Consider the following 18,640-nt stretch of genomic DNA (forward strand, 5'->3'; position numbering starts at 1 on the left):
TGAATGTCCAAAATACCCTCTTGAAGATTATGTGGCCCGTGTCCAATTGGTTTCCTTCATAAGCAGGTTGGGTCTTTATTTTTCAAATAAACTCAGGAACGTAAAGTTGCATTGCATTTATGAGTGTTGACTTATGACTCTTCCCAATTGCCATATACATTTTTTATGGCTAGTTGTTTTCCTAGCCATGCCTTTTTATATGTGACTGTATACTCTAAATATGACTTCATGTGCGCTATTATGGTTGACACTGGTGTGGAAGGGTCAACTTGGATGATTTCATGAATGCTTTGTGCAATCATTCAATGTCTTCTTCCATTCTTTGTGGGGTCATTCCCCTTTTGATAACAACAACTTTTGGTGTCATAAAACGAAATGTACATCCTTCAATGAGACATTATTTCATTGATCCATCAAAGTGAACAATAAAATATAATGAAGTTTGTTGACAACAAACAAAATGTTGGGTATGTAGTACAAAAGAAAAGATGGAGAAATCAAATATGTTGGATGTAACATACTTATTTAGTATCGCCTTATATCCTTTATCTTGTTTAGATTTGTTTTTTTTAATATTTTTTATCTTTATCTTGTTTAGATTTGTTTTTATTTTTTTATATCTTATTTTATTTTTCTTTTATTTTATATCTTTTATGTTTTTAGTTATTATTATTTTTTCTGCCATTTTTTATTTATCTCTGTTTTTGTTTTTATTTTTATTGTTGTTGTTTTTATTTTTTATATTTATTTATGTTTTACATTTTTTTTTTCAATTTTAAGCATCAAGTGTAGCATTTACATTATTTTTTTTAGGATTTTACATTTATTTAGGTAGACACTTCAATATTATTTGTTTCTTCAATACCAATTAATACTAATTGATTTTGATTATTTTATAATTATGTTTTATAATTTTTACTTGAAATTAACGTGATTACATTATCAATATCAATAATAATAAAAATAAACACTAATTTATGTTTATGGATTCAACTTTTATGTTGTTGTAGGGGAATAAAAGTGTAAATAATGATATATGAGGAATTGAATCCTTTTACAAATATACTTTTATCGTACTTCAATCCAAATACACTCACTCCCTTCACGCTTTATTCTCACACCTTCACACATTGAATCTCTCAAATCCTCACATCTTCACACATTCAATCTCTCAAATCCTCACACATCTTCTCCCTAACCCAAATACAACCTAAATATTCATTTTAGAAATTAGAAAATCCAAATTTCTAATTTAAATTTCATTCTCTCTGATAACCCTAGTGAAGCTTCTTCCCGTAGTTAACCCACCGTCGCCGTTCCGTTCGTCTAATCACCGCCGTTGTGTCGTCGAATCACCTCCTCCGACATCGGCTTCCGACATTGGCGCTTCGGCGCTCCCAACCTTGTCTCAGTGAAACTCTATGCCGTTACTGGTGCGTTCTTCTCCTACACCTTTCGCATCCTCCTCAGCCAGGTGCTTTGCCTCATACATAGTACATCTAGTTATTGATGAGACTTTACTGGAACTGAAAGAATCCTAGTCCTTTCATATTTTTCAAATTCTAAACTGTTGTTTCTCTCAATTTTTCATTCGGTTTCCTCTTTCATAATGTTCTAATTTATTATTATTATTATTTATTTAGTTTTGTCAAGATTGTGTAGCAAAGACTTGTTTTACCCCCGAGTCAGAATGTGAAAGTTTACAACTCTATCTATTTTTTTTTTACTAATCACAATATTAGCAGTATGCTAATTAAAACTTGGAATTGTTATATTATTGTCATGCATGCACTTTTCATGAACTTGAATTTGTATTCAGTGTATTGCCTTTCGATTTTTGTGTGGGAATTGTTATGTGTGTTATGCCATTATCTGTTATTGAGATGCACCAAAGTCATATAATCACGATAGGAAAAGTTTCAAAGGATAAGATAGTAGAGTGAAATGAGCCAATTAAGTGTCTTTATTCTATTGTTTTATCGGCTTGAAAACTATATTCACTTCAAAATAATTATTGTCATTGTCGTTGGTTCACTGAATTTACCTTAAATCCAACATGGTGATTAAACTGAGTTTCATAGGAAGAATTTGATTTGCTAGCTTTTAATTCTGGATTCATGCTAAAGCATATGTTTTTTTGAAGAATGCAGAGAAGGTCTAACATTTGGAATATTGTAACTGCTGTATGAACAAATGTCTAGTTTGTCCTTGTTACAAATAGAACTTGCACCTTCATTTTATTTACTAATTGTTAGATAAACTTCTTTGTATTAGCACTAACTTCAGTATACTAACTTCAGTTGAAATTGGAATGATGCACAGGTTTAGTCATATATGCTGGGGAAAACCATGAAAATCTTTAAATTCCCCTTCCTAATAATTCAAGAAGTCACGCTTTCTTATGCTTTGAAATTTTTTTACGAATCAGCAAAAACCTGATTCAAGATTTGATTCTAAGGTAAAGATAACCGTATATGAAATTTATGATTTTGACATAGATACTCTCACATTCAATAGTATTTAGAATTTAATAAAAAATTATGCAACTTTCTAAAATGTGTTTTGTTCATATAAAATAATTTATCGGGTTGAGTAAATGAATATTATTATGATATAGTAAGATCCTAATTTGTCTATCCTTTTCAATCTTTTGATCTTCTCAACTTCTCGATCACGATTTCTCGATCTTTTGAAGTATATCAAGTGAGGTGGATTTCCCTCTAAATGTATATGTACTTCAATATCAAGTAGGTACTCCAATATCAAGTTTGCGAGAGAATTAATAAGTGAGATGTGATTATAATCTTGGTCATACCTATACCCAAGTTAGCTATTTGTACTATTATGCAATGAGCCTTTTAACGGGGGCCCTTATTTAGGCCCAATACTTTCAATAAACTCGTGATTATGATTCATTTAGAAGTTTAATCTAATTAGGACCTATCATTAGGGCTTATTTCTGGCATTATTTTGTTAACCTATGAAATTAGTAATATGGGATGTTGTGTTCTGACAACATGTCGAGAGATCAAAGAGGTTGACTTATCATTTGGTCTGACTTGGATCTCTATAGATCAAGAAGTTGAAAGACCGACTGGTTAACTATAAGCCGAGAGGTCAACTGATTCACGTTTTATCTCTTTAATTAATTGCTCATTTATTTATATTTTACGATAATCTTATTCAATGTAGTCCTAAAAAAATTAATTTATTATTGATTATATAAGATGAGATTAGTTTGAAACAATGTATTTACCTCATCAATTTCCCTTTTTCAGATCCATTTCCAAATTTCGTTTTCGTTTTTATTTGGCTGTATGGAATCGTAATTTTGATGTAATATATTTATCTTCTGATTGATTTGAGTCAATTCATGGCGTTGAGCTCGCTCTTATATCGTGAAATGTGAATGATAATGGTGGGAATGGAGGGTTATTACTCTGTTTCCACCGAAACAATTAAAAAAATGTGAAGATAGAATGTTAGATTTTTTATTCGTTTTGCAAGTATGTGCTTGTTGTTTTTGTTGTTTTGTCCATTGACTCAATGATTGGGTTTGATATATATTTTAAATTATTTTAGTCCAGCTTTAATTTGCTGTCTTGTGGCCACCCCAAGAGCTTTTATGTGGTGCTCAAATTGTGATTTTGGATTGTTTTTAACACCTTAACTTGAATTAAATGTAAGATCAATTGGCCGGAAGAAAAGTGGTTGTAAACAGATATACGGTGTCATGATCAGTTTTTAGTTTTCTAAATTCAACATTGTCAATCTATGTGCTTCTTGATTGGTTGGGTGTGCTTTTGTAAGGAAATGGAAAAAAATACGTACTAGATATTTGAATGCTAGTGAAAATACATTTGATAAATGTTTACTGCGTGCTTGAATATGACTGTGGTATGAATATATATTTGTTGGTTATAGCATATTATTTCATCATTTCTTTTCTTGTTGTGTCTTTTCTCACTTCTGATGTGATCTTTGTCTGTTTATTTGTAGGGGGAGACAAAACAACTTTAAGTTTAAAAGACCAGTTGAAAAAGGGTCTTGGCTTGGCCGCGAAAACCAGAAAATACAAGTGTGGTTATAATTTCAAGTTCTTTCATAGTGTTGTATTGTTCTTTGCTTTGTTTCCTTTGTGTATCAATCATGCCTTCAGTGCATCGGGGAAACTTCCCCAATCACCAAACGCAGTTCTCCGCTCGGTATTTTCTTAAACCCTGTTAGGATTTTGCAATCACTTCAGAACGAAAAAGTAAATGGAAACTTTTCAATTTGTGATTCAATATTTGTTATATTTTCTTATGCAGGAGGCAGAAGATAATGCAACAGAGGAAGTCCCTTCCGATTGCTTCAGGTATGTATCTATTGCCTTAATGTTTTAAGAGTTAATACTTTCATTTTCAACTTTTGTGGCAATGTGTAATAATTAGAATAGTTACTCAGAATGAGCTTATTAGTGTTGGCATTGTTTATTTCTGTTGTAGTTGAGAAAAGACTGGTTGAAGAGGTCCGGAAGAACGATGTGTTGATTATTGTTGGTGAAACTGGAAGTGGAAAAACTACTCGTAGGCTACATTTTATCCTTGTGGAATGCTTATCACAGTGTTTTTTGTAATCTAGGTTTTCAGGATAAAATAAAAAAATTGTTTTAGGGTAGTGGATTCACTATGTTATGTTGTTCTGTGTAGAGATTCCTCAGTTTCTGTTTGATGCTGGATTTTGCCGCGATGGAAGGGTTGGGATAACACAACCTAGACGCGTAGCTGCTGTCACTGTGGCCAAACGAGTTGCTGAGGAGTGTGGTGTTGAGTTGGGTCAGAAGGTCGGGTATGCTGTTAGATTTGATGACACGACTTCCGGCTCAACAAGGATTAAGTACATGACCGACGGTTTGCTTTTGAGGTACTCATTTTGCATAGCTCGGACTACTTTTTCACCTTTTTCCGTTTAGTTTAATCTTATAAAAATTGGCCAATCAAAACACTGTTCTTTGATTTTTCTCCTTCCTGGTACAAAAGATAGAAGATATTATATGTTAGGTGAAAATTTTACTTTTTCTTTCTGTTTGTGTGAAGCTAGTGGGATTCAAGGATTTGCAATTTGGCTTAATATGGTTGAGATGGGATTGTTGGTTTAATATGGTTGTATGTTTGGAACTGCTAAAAAGGTTTTGAATTAAAATGTGTTGTTTCCCATGGTTTTATGAGTATTGGAGTGTTGATATGCATTTTGTTGTGCTTACAGGGAAGCATTGCTAGATCCATATCTTTCTAAGTATTCTGTTATAATTGTTGATGAGGCTCATGAGAGGACTGTTCACACTGATGTCTTAATGGGTTTGCTAAAGAATGTACAGCTTGTGCGGTCAAGTTCTGTTAGTGATGGTCAGGGCCTTATTTTTGGAAAAAGGAATTTGAAGAAAGTCATGATGTCGGAGAAAGAAAATGACCAGAGTAGCCATTTGCATAAAAAGCCCCGCCATGAGAAGTATGCCCCACTGAAGTTAATCATCATGTCCGCCAGTCTTGATGCACAGGCTTTCTCTGAATACTTTGGTGGTGCCAAAGCTGTTCACATCCAAGGGAGACAGTTTCCTGTAGATATATTTTATACTCGCATAGCAGAGACAGATTATTTAGATGCTTCCTTGATAACAATATTCCAGGTCTTTGGTTTTTTAGTCCATGTATTTCAGTATAATGTGATTTAACTTTTATTTTATTGTTAGATAGAGATTTTTGGATCCCAAACAATGCATTAGTCTGGTACATTGGTTTTTGTATGCATTTTTTTGTATTTACAGTTTCATATATCATGGTTTGGTTATGGTATTTCTGGTTCATGCTTAACATTGTCATGATGAATGAAGAATAAAGTTCATAATTGCTGCTTAAATTTAAATTCATATCTGTCTTTGATTTTACAGATTCATTTAGAGGAAGGTCCTGGTGATATACTAGTATTTCTGACTGGGCAAGAAGAGATTGAATCTGTTGAAAGGCTTATCAATGAGAAACTCCCACAATTACCTAAAGAAAATCAGAAGCTTTTAATTGTGCCTATATTTGCCGCTCTTCCATCTGAGCAGCAAATGCGGGTCTTTGCACCAGCTCCATCTGGATTTCGCAAGGTACACTAGCCATGCATTTGATCTAACTAATATATGCTGCTGGTAGAACTGAATAAAATGGGAAAAATAATTTTTTGATTACTTATTTGTAAAACTATTTTATTTATTTGAAGCAGTTGCATGTCCCATTGAAACACCTTTTTATGAGTACGTTGACAAATTTAAAGTAAATGCTGGTTGTTATTTTGAGTTCTGGTAGGTTTAGGACATGTACATGATTTCATATGGCTTTTTTAAATATGGAAATTTCATGTAAGTTTTATTGCAGACATAGGACTTGTGTATTGATAATCTTATTCATAATTGATTAGCGTAAGCAAGCAAACAACATTATGCACTCTTAACATGATCCAGCTCCTATGTTTACCATTTATGTATTTTTTTTTATCAGACCGTTTATGTAGTAATGTCATCTTCTTGCAACATTACCACAATACCTCTTTTACTAGCAGTCACACTTACGGTGAAGCAATTGTGTATACCAACCAACAATATGCCATTACTGAACCCATCACCTTACAACCGTGTCCACTGCAACTACTATCATCTTAGACATCACCTCTACTACCACTAAGGCTTTATTTCTCTCAACTAACACTTCTTTTACTTTAGAAACTAAGTCAATCGCCTTGCTATAATTCCTACAGGTAATACATTGAAATAACAGAATGGTATCTCTGACTTTATAATTATGGACTTGAACACCACCAATGTATGCGAACTTATATAGATTTAAAAGAAATTCCGAGATTAACTTCTTTTTAGCTGTATTAAACTTATCTCTTTGTTGATTTTGAAGGTGATATTGGCAACTAATATTGCTGAGACGTCAGTAACAATTCCTGGAATCAAGTATGTAATTGATCCTGGATTTGTTAAAGCCCGCTCCTATGACCCTGGAAAAGGCATGGAGTCCTTGATTATAGTGCCTACATCCAAGTCCCAAGCTCTGCAAAGAAGGTGGTGCTAGATTATATTTGAGTCTTTTTAATCTTTAGTTTCACTTGTAAATAATGGTTGAATTAATTTGGTTAATTAAAATGAAGTTTGGCTCAATTTGACCAAGGACAACTTCCTTTTGTTTTTTCAGTTGAGTTTTGTAATTGGCATCTTTGATTTTCTTGAGCGAAACATGGTATTGCATGACTAGGACATTTTAGATGTGAATCTACCATCAATATTTCTAGTACTTATTATTTATTTTTAAATTAGTATGCTTGCATATGCTTGACCATTTTAAATTTTGTTTATCAGTTAAAGTGGAAGATTGTGAACCTTGTAATATATCTTATAAGAATAGAATAAACCTGTTAATGTAAAGTATCATTTTTCGCTTTCATGAAATATTTTAAATTTTTGAACATTTTTATTTTATGCAATTGCTCATTCTTGAATTATGATTTATTTTATGTTTTTTTCCCTATTAAATATTGTTTTGGTTATTGTGAAATCATTGGTAAGTTTTTGTACAGTTAATTTCAGTTAAATTATCTTCATGAATTTAGTATATATTTAATGAATTTTACTTGTGAAGAGTAATACAAATTGATTAATAATATTGCCTTTTTTTGGTATTAGTGGGCGTGCAGGGCGTGAAGGACCTGGAAAATGCTTTCGTCTATATCCTGAAAAAGAATTTGAGAAACTCGAGGACTCAACAATGCCGGAGATTAAGCGGTGCAATCTTTCTAATGTCATTTTGCAGCTTAAGGCCCTGGGTGTTGATGACATACTAGGATTTGATTTTATTGAGAAACCTTCAAGGTAGGAGACCTTCCGGAATTTTGGTCTGGCAGTTTCCCTACTTTTGCATTTGTGGATATTTATGTGATTCCATGTTTTTGGTTGATAAATTCTCTTTATCTTGAAAAGTGAAGTTATTAAAGGAGTATCTAGATATTTTTCATATACCAAAATGATATGAGAGGTATGACATTTAAACCAAAAATTAATAAAATGTTACGTATACTATGGCCTATACTTTTGGGAATTAAGAGTCCAGGGACCAAACCTACTGAAAACCATTACATGGACCATGATCAACAGAACCATATGTCTGGATAACTTTTTAGTTTTAAGCATTTTTATGTGTTAATTGAAATATTTTTTTTATAATCTTTAGTATAGCAGCCATCATGCTATCCACTATCTTGCTATAGCAGTTTTGGGGTTGTGCTGCAGTTTCAAATTGATAATTATAGTCCATGTAGTTGCTGTGCTTATGATGTCCATTATGCACGTAACAATAATACAAACCAGCCACTTCTTTCTGACCAGATGTAATATAAAACTGTATAAGGGATTTAGTGATTTACTATTTTGCATCAGCCATTACTCATTAGTGAGTCAAAATGCTTTTGATGCTGTCTCATGCATTGTTCTCCAGAACTAAATTAGCATTTTTTAGGAATCTTTGTTGCTGTAATTTTAAACTGTATTTTGACGTAGCAAAATATTACTCAAAGCTTGTGCTTATCACTTGTTTGAACAGGGCAGCTATTATAAAATCATTGGAGCAGCTATTTTTGTTGGGTGCCCTAACAGATGAGTGTCAACTATCTGATCCTGTAGGACACCAAATGGCTCGACTGCCGTTGGATCCTATTTATTCCAAAGCTCTTATTTTAGCTAGTCAGTTTAACTGCTTGGAGGAGATGTTGATAAGTGTAGCCCTGCTGTCTGTGGAATCCATATTTTATAGTCCTCGTGACAAGTTAGAAGAGGTTTGATGACTGAACTCCAACTGTATTCCTATTATATTCTATTTTGATGTAATGATGAAGCGTAATATAAAGATGGTCAGTGATTATATATATATATATGTATATATATTGTGTATCTCTCTATTAACCATTTAACAAAATATTTACAAATATCATTTGCATGATTTGAACATATGAAGTTGACTGACTGTGTGAAGGTTATGGTCTTCATATTTTTCCATATACAACTGTTCCCTCTTGGTGTTTATCTAAAATTATTTTTCTTGGTTTCTCTCATATTTTACCAGGCAAGAACTGCAACTAAATGCTTCTCAAGTCCTGAGGGAGACCACATCACATTGATTAATGTGTATCGAGCATCTAAAGATTTTTTGGAGAAGAGATCAATGGAAATGGGTATAGCAAAGACTGAAAAGGTTTATAGGAAATGGTGCAAAGAAAATTATATTAATAGCCGGTCTCTTAGACATGCTCGTGACATTCACAAGTAATTTTACCATGTTAAGCTAAATATCAAGGATTCATGATATTTTTTCTAGTGTACTCTAATCCAGACATTTATGTTTTCACACTTGCAAAATACTTTTTTTGCAGGCAGATTAAGGGACATGTTGAACAAATGGGTCTTAATCTTTCTTCATGTGGAGAAGATATGCTTCAATTCCGCAGATGCCTAGCTGCTTCCTTTTTCCTCAATGCAGCTGTAAAACAGCCAGAGGGGACATACAGGTATCTAAATTCAAGTTAGAAATTCCTGTTTGTGTGGCTTGCTTTCAAGTCCCTCCTGTAACTAGGTCAAACTCAGGTCTTCTAATTTTGAAATTATTTTTTGGTATTTTGACACTAACTGGAATCCTTAACTGCCTATGTAATTTATTTTGCTATTAAAAGACTCTTATTGCTTAGTTACATTGCAGGGCTTTGGCAAGTGGTCAGGTGGTGCAGATCCACCCTTCTTCCGTATTATTTCGGCAAAAACCAGAGTGTGTGATATTTAACGAATTGGTCCAAACTAATAACAAGTATGTCAGAAATTTAACCAGAGTTGATTACCTATGGTTAACTGAGCTGGCTCCTCAATATTACGCCATGCAGAATTAAGTCTTGGTGGTTCCACTAAACAGGTGATTCACATTATTGATTCTTCAATTCTTCTTTGTTTGGGCCTGATTTTGTTTGGTAGTTTAAATACGTCTATAATGTGAAAAGTTGATGGTTTACATCCACAATTCTATGTAATCCCTTGGACTGTCTTCATTATTGGGGGCTGGCCCCTATGAAATCTGGGAATTTAAAGCACTGCATACATCTCTACTGCCTTCTACAAGTCTGTCTTAACCTATATTTCACCATAATTTTTACACACTTGAGAGTGAAAACATGAGAAAGAATGCTCATGAGATTGATTCATCTCTCAGCTGAGTCATGTATGGGTCCTTACATGAGAGATACAAAGGGAAGATATGAACATACTATACCTAGGTGACAAATAGGTACCTCAAGCAGTTTTTTAGCTCTCCTAGAGATAGATAGAAGATAAATTTACCTATTCTAACAACTTAAACTATTCTAACACTTCCCCTCAACATTGAACATAGATATTGTACGTACCAAGGTTAGAACATATAAGTTGAATTTCAGGTCATCTCAAAGATTTAGTCAAAATATCTGCAGGCTAATCATTGGAGCTGGCAAATTCCATGCAAATTTCCTTGGACAACAACTTCTCTTGAACAAAATGACAAACAATTTCTATCTACTTGGTTCTCATGAAATTAAGGGTTGGAAACAATGTGAATAACTGTTTGGTTAAACAAGTGAGGTCTAGTCATAGTGCGATAATTAAGTTTCCCAACAAGTCGTCTTCATCTTTTGAGAAAGATTCAGTTTGCTTTGCCATTAATTTCTGATTTGGATCCATAGGACTATCTATGGGTCTACATTTGTCCAAGATGTTTATTCCATCCAACAGGTCCTTCCTATACCATTAGTTGAGTTCATTGTTCCTCTTGCTTTTGAAAATTCCAATCCTATTTAAAATCTTCTTGAACCATCATCACCTCCTCTTATTACCTTTGGACCCAAGTTACTAGTACGATGCTTCAAGGTAAATCCTCTTCTTCAAGTTCTTCTCAATCGTCACTCAATACTAGGGCTCCTAGTAATGTTGATTCAGCCTGACCCATTTCCTTTCGGAAAGGTAGTTGTTCTACATGTAATCAACATCCTATTTATAATTTTCTTAACTATTACAAGTGTAAACCTTTTCAAACCAAGGATATTGGAAAAGCCTCAATACTTCTTGGGTGTTGAAGTAGCTTAGCCAAAAGGTGTTTTAATCTCTAAAAGGAAGTATGTTTTGGATATCTTAAAAGAGACAAGTATGATTGACTATGTTCTAGTGGATAGTTGTTGGAAAATCCCACATCAATTAGAGACAACACCAATTTACAATATATAAGTGGAGGATAATCCTCACCTTACAAGTCGGTTTTGTAAGGATGAGTTGGGTTTAAATTCATTTTTTAATATGATATCAAAGTCTATTCTAGCGAGATTTGTTGGGCCTAATGTGCCACCTGCCATCAGGTTGCTATCAGGAACCCACAAATATCTAGTCCTACACACGAGATGTCCATGTCTCTGTGTGAGTTGTGTGTGTTAGAGATCTCACATCGACTAGTGAAACAAGTCTGAGTTACAAAAAAAAAGTCTGAAAAGCATGGAAATATATTAGAACCACAAATTCAAAGTTCAATAAGAAATGTCCACGAAGCTGAAGACTACTCTATACTCTTTGTAAGTTCCCGGATCATGTCTTCAACTGCATCAATCCTTTTAGAGTTAACCCTTTCTCTCTTTCGTCTAGAGGATGATGAAGACATGATATTAATCTTGAATTTTTTTTATCCCCAACTGAATTGAAATTGTGTGAACAAATAATTAATTATTTAATTAATTTGACAAAGATAAAACTGTACTTTAAATTTCACAAACAAAAGACGCAAACTTTGTTCCAATTCTTCATAATTGTAAAAAAATTATAGTGATTAAGGGTTCAAATTTTGTCTAAAGAGTAGTAAGAACTTTTGTTTTTTCAAAATGGTATAATTTTGGGTTTTGTAGTGTGACCAACAATTATGGTTTTTTGTAATCGATTATAAAAGTATACCTCAACAAAACTTAAATTAACTAGGCATATTTCCAATTCGAACATTTTCAACATGTGGGCCGAACAAAAGTTTGGTCAAAGACAAGAAATGCAATCACACAATGACGTTTGCAGAATGTTAGAATGGATTTTTAGAAAAAATTGTCATCATGCCTCAGGCCCTAATCGATTAGGCAGCATGCATAATCGGTTATTGTTAGGGTCATAGTGAATTACACTTTACACCTTAATCGATTAAGTCCCTTACCATAATTGATTATGCATGCCTGCCTAATCGGTCATGGGCCATCAACTGCACACTAAAAGGGTGGAAAACCAAAAGCAAAGGTTGAAACAAGGACAAGGGAGGCTGGGGAAACCTTTGAAGGTGGCCTGACATCACTGGGATGACTAGAATTGGGTTTTCTGTTGCTTGCCATAGAAAATGACAATAGTTGATGAGTGGACAATGGGATCTCCATTGCTCTACGAGCCAAACTAGACTAGGTGCTTGTTGGAGAAAAATGAATGTGGTAGTTGGCAATGATAGACATCATCAAGTGACAGTTTTATCACTGGACAATGGACCGACTCTAATATCAACTGGAAAATGATAATATGGGAAATACTGCTTAAGAGATTGGTTCATCTCTTACCTGATTCTTTATTTATATAGGAGTCTTTACATCAAAGATACAAAAAGAAGATATGAAAAGACTACACCTAGGTGACAAATAGGTACCACAAAAACAACTTTTTAGCTTTCCTAGAGATAGATAGAAGATAAGTTAACCTATTCTAATATATTTAACTATTCTATAATACACCATAACATATTTTTGCATGATGCAAAATAAAAATAAAAATTTGCCTAGTAAATGATGGAACCTCAATTATGAGTATGGAAGACTGATCTTCTACATAGTAGCTCCTCTCTTACAATCCATCAAGTCCTTAGGTAATTTTGGAGAATCAATTGGAACAACATCATTGTAAAATCATAATCTCAATTAGATGAATCTCCTCTATGCTTGATTTTCAAGAGATGAACTCATGATGAAGCTTCGAGTCACAGATTTAATGAACTTGAATTAAAAGACACTTTGGGAAAAAGAAAATTAAAAGGTGGAGAAGAGAAGAGATGAAGAATCATTCCATTTGAGTAAACTAAAGATAAGTGAGAGGAACACCACTTGAACTCCTAAGACTTCGAGATAAATCTCTAAAATAGACAGTATCACACACTCAAGAGAACTGACAATGCTCTTGAAGAAATTCAATTTATTCAAAGATGTGAAACAAGGTTACATGGATGCCTTATATAGGCAATGTGTCTTGGCCATTTTTGCTCCAAAATATGAATTTCAAAATAAGCCTGGAAACTACTAAAAGTGGTGCGCCCAAAGTCACACTTTGCATGCCAAGTTTCAAAAAGAGGATCTAGAATTTTCAAGTTGGCGCTTCCTAGGTCTCACTTCCAATGCTTGGCTTGGTGTTTTCCTTGTTTTACTTGATGCACACCATGTCTCTTGAAACCAGAATCACCATCAACTTGGGCCTTGATTTAATGTGTTCCATTGAGGCCCAACAAGTTCTAAATTACAATTTCAATTAAAAGAAAATACAATCAAAGTAAACAAATCCTAATGATTAAAGATTTCCATGAAATACAAAAAGAAAGAAAAATAACACATTTTTGTGAGCTAGGAGACCTATAGTCATGCTTTTTCTAATCCTCTGAAGTCTATCTTTTGTTTTGTTCTTGCACATGTCAATAAAACTACCAAGGGCTTGCTTTTTTTATTCCATAAGCACTTTTATTGGAAAAAGTAACAGATAAAGAAATAAGCTTCTCTATAAGCTAAAATTAATTAATGCATAAGTTAAAAAATAAATATTTGGGAATATGAGAGAACTTGTACAAATTATGAAGAAGCTTATTTAATTTTTTCTTAGAAGTGTTTATGGAGAAAATTGTCAAAACAAATCCAAATTTCATAACTTGCCAATCAGTACCTCCAAGTACGGAAGCCGCCAAGTTAGTAAAACTCTAGATTACTTAGGAAGGGGAACATAAATCATGTTCTCACTTGTTCTTGCATTTCCCTGTTAGCTTCATTTCTCCAAAATAACTAGTTTGAGGTTTTTGGTGAACACTGGGTTTGTCCCAGGTTCTTCAAAAGTTCCTTGTATGTAAAATTCAGAGGATTTGGTGTATATGGTTGAAACGAAATGCTAGAACCTTCTCAGCACAACATCCTTATATTGAGTTCATTTGGGATCAGCTAGTTTTTCTGGTTTCTTTGAGTTTTTCATTGTCTTTTACTGATGCTGTTTTTTTTGGATCTCCAGTTGAGATTGGCACGCCATATTAAATGTTTTCTTGATCTCTGTTTTTTTTATCCTCTTTATATTTGGTTGTGTTGTGGACTTCTTATACTCTTTTTTCTTTCCTTGCTTATGTACGGGGATATAATCAAATACACCAGAGAACAGTTGCAATAGATACTTCCTCCTCATTTCTTATGCAATATTCAGAAATAAAATTGATGTACTTACGAACAATATCATGGTTATGCTTTCTGCATATAGACAAAAAAATCGGGACATCGTTAGTTTTGGACTGCTATTTTGCTAAACAGTGCATTTTTTTTCCATTTATTTGGTGCTTAGATATTTGATTTTTCATTTTGTTGGTAACTTCATTGTTTATCTGTTGAAACATATCAATAGAAGCTTCAAATTTTGACCCGCCACTGCTTTATGGATCTTTTCATAATGACAGGTTTTGATTTAAGGGGTTTGTCTTTCACATTGCCTTGTATGTGGAGATGTCACTCAATCCTCTAACGACAAGCACCTCTTGCTGGGTTGTTGTCACGTTATTTTCTCTTAGGCAGCAATCGCCACTAAGATTGAGGAGCAAGTATGTGATGGTAGGGTGCACCTTACAGTTGTGACCTCATTGGTGCGGTGGCTCGAACAATGAAATTGTGTACAGACTATCATGTTTTTTTTTTTTTTATAAATGTTCATTTCTTCATCATTTTAAAATACTCAATTTAAACTTGCAGAATGTGATTAGTCTGCTAAGTTCTGAGTCCACTTATTTAATATAGTTGAGGGCTATTGGGTATTTTATTTTATTGTGGGGGATAAATGAGGGCTACTGTTATTTTCTCCCCTTGTCAGCAATATTCGAAGGTTACTAAAACATTAAAATTAGTAGATTTTTGCTTTGTCATGGTGTTATCACTGAATACTTTCCATAAGGACCGCTTTTGATTGCGGATACAATGCTTGGTAGATTTTGTGGCAATTGCTTCCTGTACCGTATCATTGCACCCAATTACAGGGGAAATACCGAAAATACCCTTAAGAAAATGGGATACATATAAAATTACATTCCAGACCCCTTTCTGGAACACAATCCGGATAATTTTTTCCGGAATGTATTACTTTCAGTTTTGGATTTTTTTATCCAGAATGAAATTTTGATTTTTTTTTCCGGATTTTTATATCCAAAACACAAAAGCCTCTTCCTGATTTTTTTTTGGAATACATTATTTTCAATTCCAGATGTTTATTTCCGAAATAAAGGGTATTTTAGGAATTTTTGAAATTATGTTGGGTGCAGGTTCAAAGTATTGGGTGCAGGAGCAATTGTCGATTTTGTTTTCCGTTTCTTTCTAAAAGAAATTTCCGTAATTACAAACAGAATTTTAGCTTTCAATTTGCTAGTTTTTCCTTACTTCTACATGTCATTAAATCCTATGCATAATCATTATAAGAAGTTTTATCTGCAGCTTATATATATATATATGCACATACACAAATATTTACAAAGAAAGTTAAAAATAAAGTCTTTCTTATCTTCCAAATGCTACTCTTGCATATTCTCTACATTTGTTTGTCTAATATATATTTTTAGTAGAAATAATAATAACAACTTAAATGTAGAAAATTATTTTTATTTATCTATTTTTTCTTAAATTATATGATATTTTGAAAGTTATAAATATTCCTAAAAAATATTTTAATAATAACTATTTCATTTTTAATATTTTAATAAAGGATATAATATAAGTTTATGTACAAAAGTTATTATAAATGTATTTATAAACAGATATAAGACAATATATATATATATATATATATATATATATATATTTACTTAATGAAGATAGCTCTTTTTAGGAGTGATTTTATTTATATATCTTTACTTTTTTGAGAATTGATCATGTTTTCACTAATATTATATTGTATATAAGTTAAGGGATAACAGAAAAAGTGACAGTTATGAGTGACTTAGTATGAGAGACACAAGTCAAAAGTGATAGTAAAAGTATTTGTTATAAATAATTCATTATAAGACTACTAAAGCAGGCAATCCGACCTAGTCTAATTTAACTTATAATTTTAAAACATAAGAAATATTACAAATTATTCATAAAAAAATCATGATATACCATTATTTAAAAATTTAAAATTTAATATTCAATAAAAAGATGCATTATACAATATCATCCATCTTAGTCTTGAAAAAAATGTTGTTAGAGTCTCATAGTAATTCATATAAATCCTAAATTCTAAACTCTAAAGATTCATAAAAATAAATACAAATTTATCAAACATTTTCAAAGTTGTACTTTATTTTTTTGTTCAAACAATAATGTATTCTCTTCTTTGACATAAATAGTAAGTTAAATACATTTCTAAAAGATCTATTTTCGTATTTAAGAACGTTGTTAGGTGTTGACATGGTTTTGGGATGAATTAATATCTCTCAATTTTATCATATTTTTTTCTAGATTAATTATATTTTATTGGGTTTGTTTTTGTTTTTATTTTTTATTCTTAGTTAAAAATTATATTTTCTTCATAACATTAGAGTTTTCACAAATAAAACTTCATAAAAATTATATTTTATAACTTATATTTTGCTTGAACCAATTGCCATCTAATTTTGTTGAACAAAGGCCATCTAATTGTAACACTTCAAAACTTTTATAAATAAAGATTAGATGAGATATAAAAGACATGATGATAGATACATATGTAGAATTACATAGAGTTGCATGGTTAGGCACAATAGTGGGATAACTTAGTTTCATTGTTTTCTATTAACAATTTTTGTCAATTCTAGTTCTATACAGATTTTTCATTTTTCTTCTCCAATTTTTCTCGCAATTCTTCTTCTCTTTACTCTTTAAATTCTACACTTGTTCATGAGAGTAATTTTATTTTTATGAGAGTAGTTTTATTTTCATTCGTCCTTAGGGATAACAATGCGGGCTGACTTGTCCCGCACATGCCCACCTCATGTTTGACCCGCAAAATACGGGTAGGATTGGTCCATTCCACATAATGAATGCGGGCTAATTTTTCTGTCCCGTCCCACATAAGGGCTAGCCCGCGGGTCTGCATGCCAATGACTGGGTTGGGTGGATCAGAAACTAGAACCATTGCATTGGATATTGTAGGATTTTTTTTTCTTTGTTGTTCTTTGGTTTTCTCTGAATCTTACTGTCACAATTCTCTTATCTATTTCACTGAATTTAAATAAATACAATAGATTATTCTCCGTAGTGTGATAGTTGCAAATTAAGTACGTCTTGTTTTGATTCACTTCACTTATGAACAAAATATATTTGGTTTAACATGTGATAATAACTTTTATTCACCAAAACACTGTTCAGATTCATTATGGTTTAACATATATCAACTATATCAACTAACTGGCTAATGTTAGTGGACTATTTTAACGTGTTTAGAACACAAAATATCATTAAGGATAAATGACATGTTTCAGGCGTAGTCACAAAGGGATGATATCAACCTGTAACATGTGGGTATGCAGCCCCATAAATAGATCCTTACTAGTTATTGACTTTGTAATTTATTATTGTCATCCTTTACTGATAGTATAGGAATTTTTTTGCTTTAATTTAATGACTGAATAGTCTTGTCTTAGATAAGTTACACAATTTATGTCTGTCTTAACATCTTAAACGAAAGAGTTGAGTTTAATCCGATTTAGATAAGTTACACAATTTATGTCTGTCTTAACATCTTAAACGAAAGAGTTGAGTTTAATATGAATTTTCAAATATGCTTGTCTGACTAAATATATTAAAGTGTTGAGGTTGCATCTTCTCTTCAAGCATAACTTGTTAAAATGTTTAGGAAAACATTTTTTATTAAATTATTTTAGTTCAATCTTTTGTCTACTTAAGTTCATTGGACGAAACACTTATAATTTGTCATCTTAATAATAAGTGTTGTTTGAAGACGTAGAATGGACCGTGTTCGCGATAAGTTTTTAGAAATTAATTAAATCATAATTCAACCTTTTATTATTGTAATTTTTCAGTTTTTCACACATTTTTTCATAAAACAAAAAGGTAAAGTAAGGATTTTTATATCTATGGGAGTGCAAAAAGAAATCCATTGTGAATGAAGAAACTTATTATTATGTTTGGATCCAAAGAAATGGACTTATGGTGTATGGATCTCTTTTACGGTATCACGGCCCATTACTTTGACACAACTATTTGATGACTGTTTCTTCCTGCACCTCCATACCTTCTTCTCTCACCTCCATAACTTTTCAAATTTCCAAAAATGCCCCTT

General features: G+C 32.4%; 1 protein-coding gene across 3 annotated transcripts; it reads left to right on the forward strand.

Annotated features, from left to right (window-relative positions):
• The first annotated feature begins 1,232 nt into the window (after window positions 1–1,232).
• Window positions 1,233–15,246, forward strand: LOC137806367 (pre-mRNA-splicing factor ATP-dependent RNA helicase DEAH10). 3 transcript variants are annotated; one of them, XM_068606430.1, is made up of 14 exons: window positions 1,233–1,433; window positions 4,000–4,205; window positions 4,311–4,357; window positions 4,488–4,568; window positions 4,692–4,905; window positions 5,248–5,668; window positions 5,930–6,133; window positions 6,933–7,093; window positions 7,712–7,897; window positions 8,625–8,856; window positions 9,144–9,343; window positions 9,451–9,585; window positions 9,774–9,980; window positions 14,793–15,246. In XM_068606430.1, exons 2-13 carry the CDS (start codon window positions 4,150–4,152, stop codon window positions 9,955–9,957), a joined length of 2,121 nt encoding a protein of 706 aa, XP_068462531.1. In that variant the 5' UTR covers window positions 1,233–1,433; window positions 4,000–4,149; the 3' UTR covers window positions 9,958–9,980; window positions 14,793–15,246. The 3 variants fall into 3 exon arrangements, 2 of the variants coding, with proteins under 2 accessions (XP_068462531.1, XP_068462532.1); XR_011080336.1 differs by having other exon boundaries at window positions 1,247–1,433; window positions 9,763–9,980; XM_068606431.1 differs by having other exon boundaries at window positions 1,285–1,474.
• The last annotated feature ends 3,394 nt before the right edge of the window (window positions 15,247–18,640 follow it).

The sequence above is a fragment of the Phaseolus vulgaris genome, chromosome 3 (assembly GCF_000499845.2).
Source record: "Phaseolus vulgaris cultivar G19833 chromosome 3, P. vulgaris v2.0, whole genome shotgun sequence".
In the NCBI taxonomy this organism is placed as follows: Eukaryota; Viridiplantae; Streptophyta; class Magnoliopsida; order Fabales; family Fabaceae; genus Phaseolus; species Phaseolus vulgaris.

Excerpts from the sequence above, each read along its gene's own strand:
- LOC137806367 (XM_068606430.1), top strand. The coding sequence starts at position 4,150 with ATGCCTTCAGTGCATCGGGGAAACTTCCCCAATCACCAAACGCAGTTC. Across the intron at positions 4,906-5,247 it reads ACCGACGGTTTGCTTTTGAG|GGAAGCATTGCTAGATCCAT; the intron begins GTACTCATTTTG and ends TTGTGCTTACAG. Across the intron at positions 6,134-6,932 it reads CTCCATCTGGATTTCGCAAG|GTGATATTGGCAACTAATAT; the intron begins GTACACTAGCCA and ends TTGATTTTGAAG.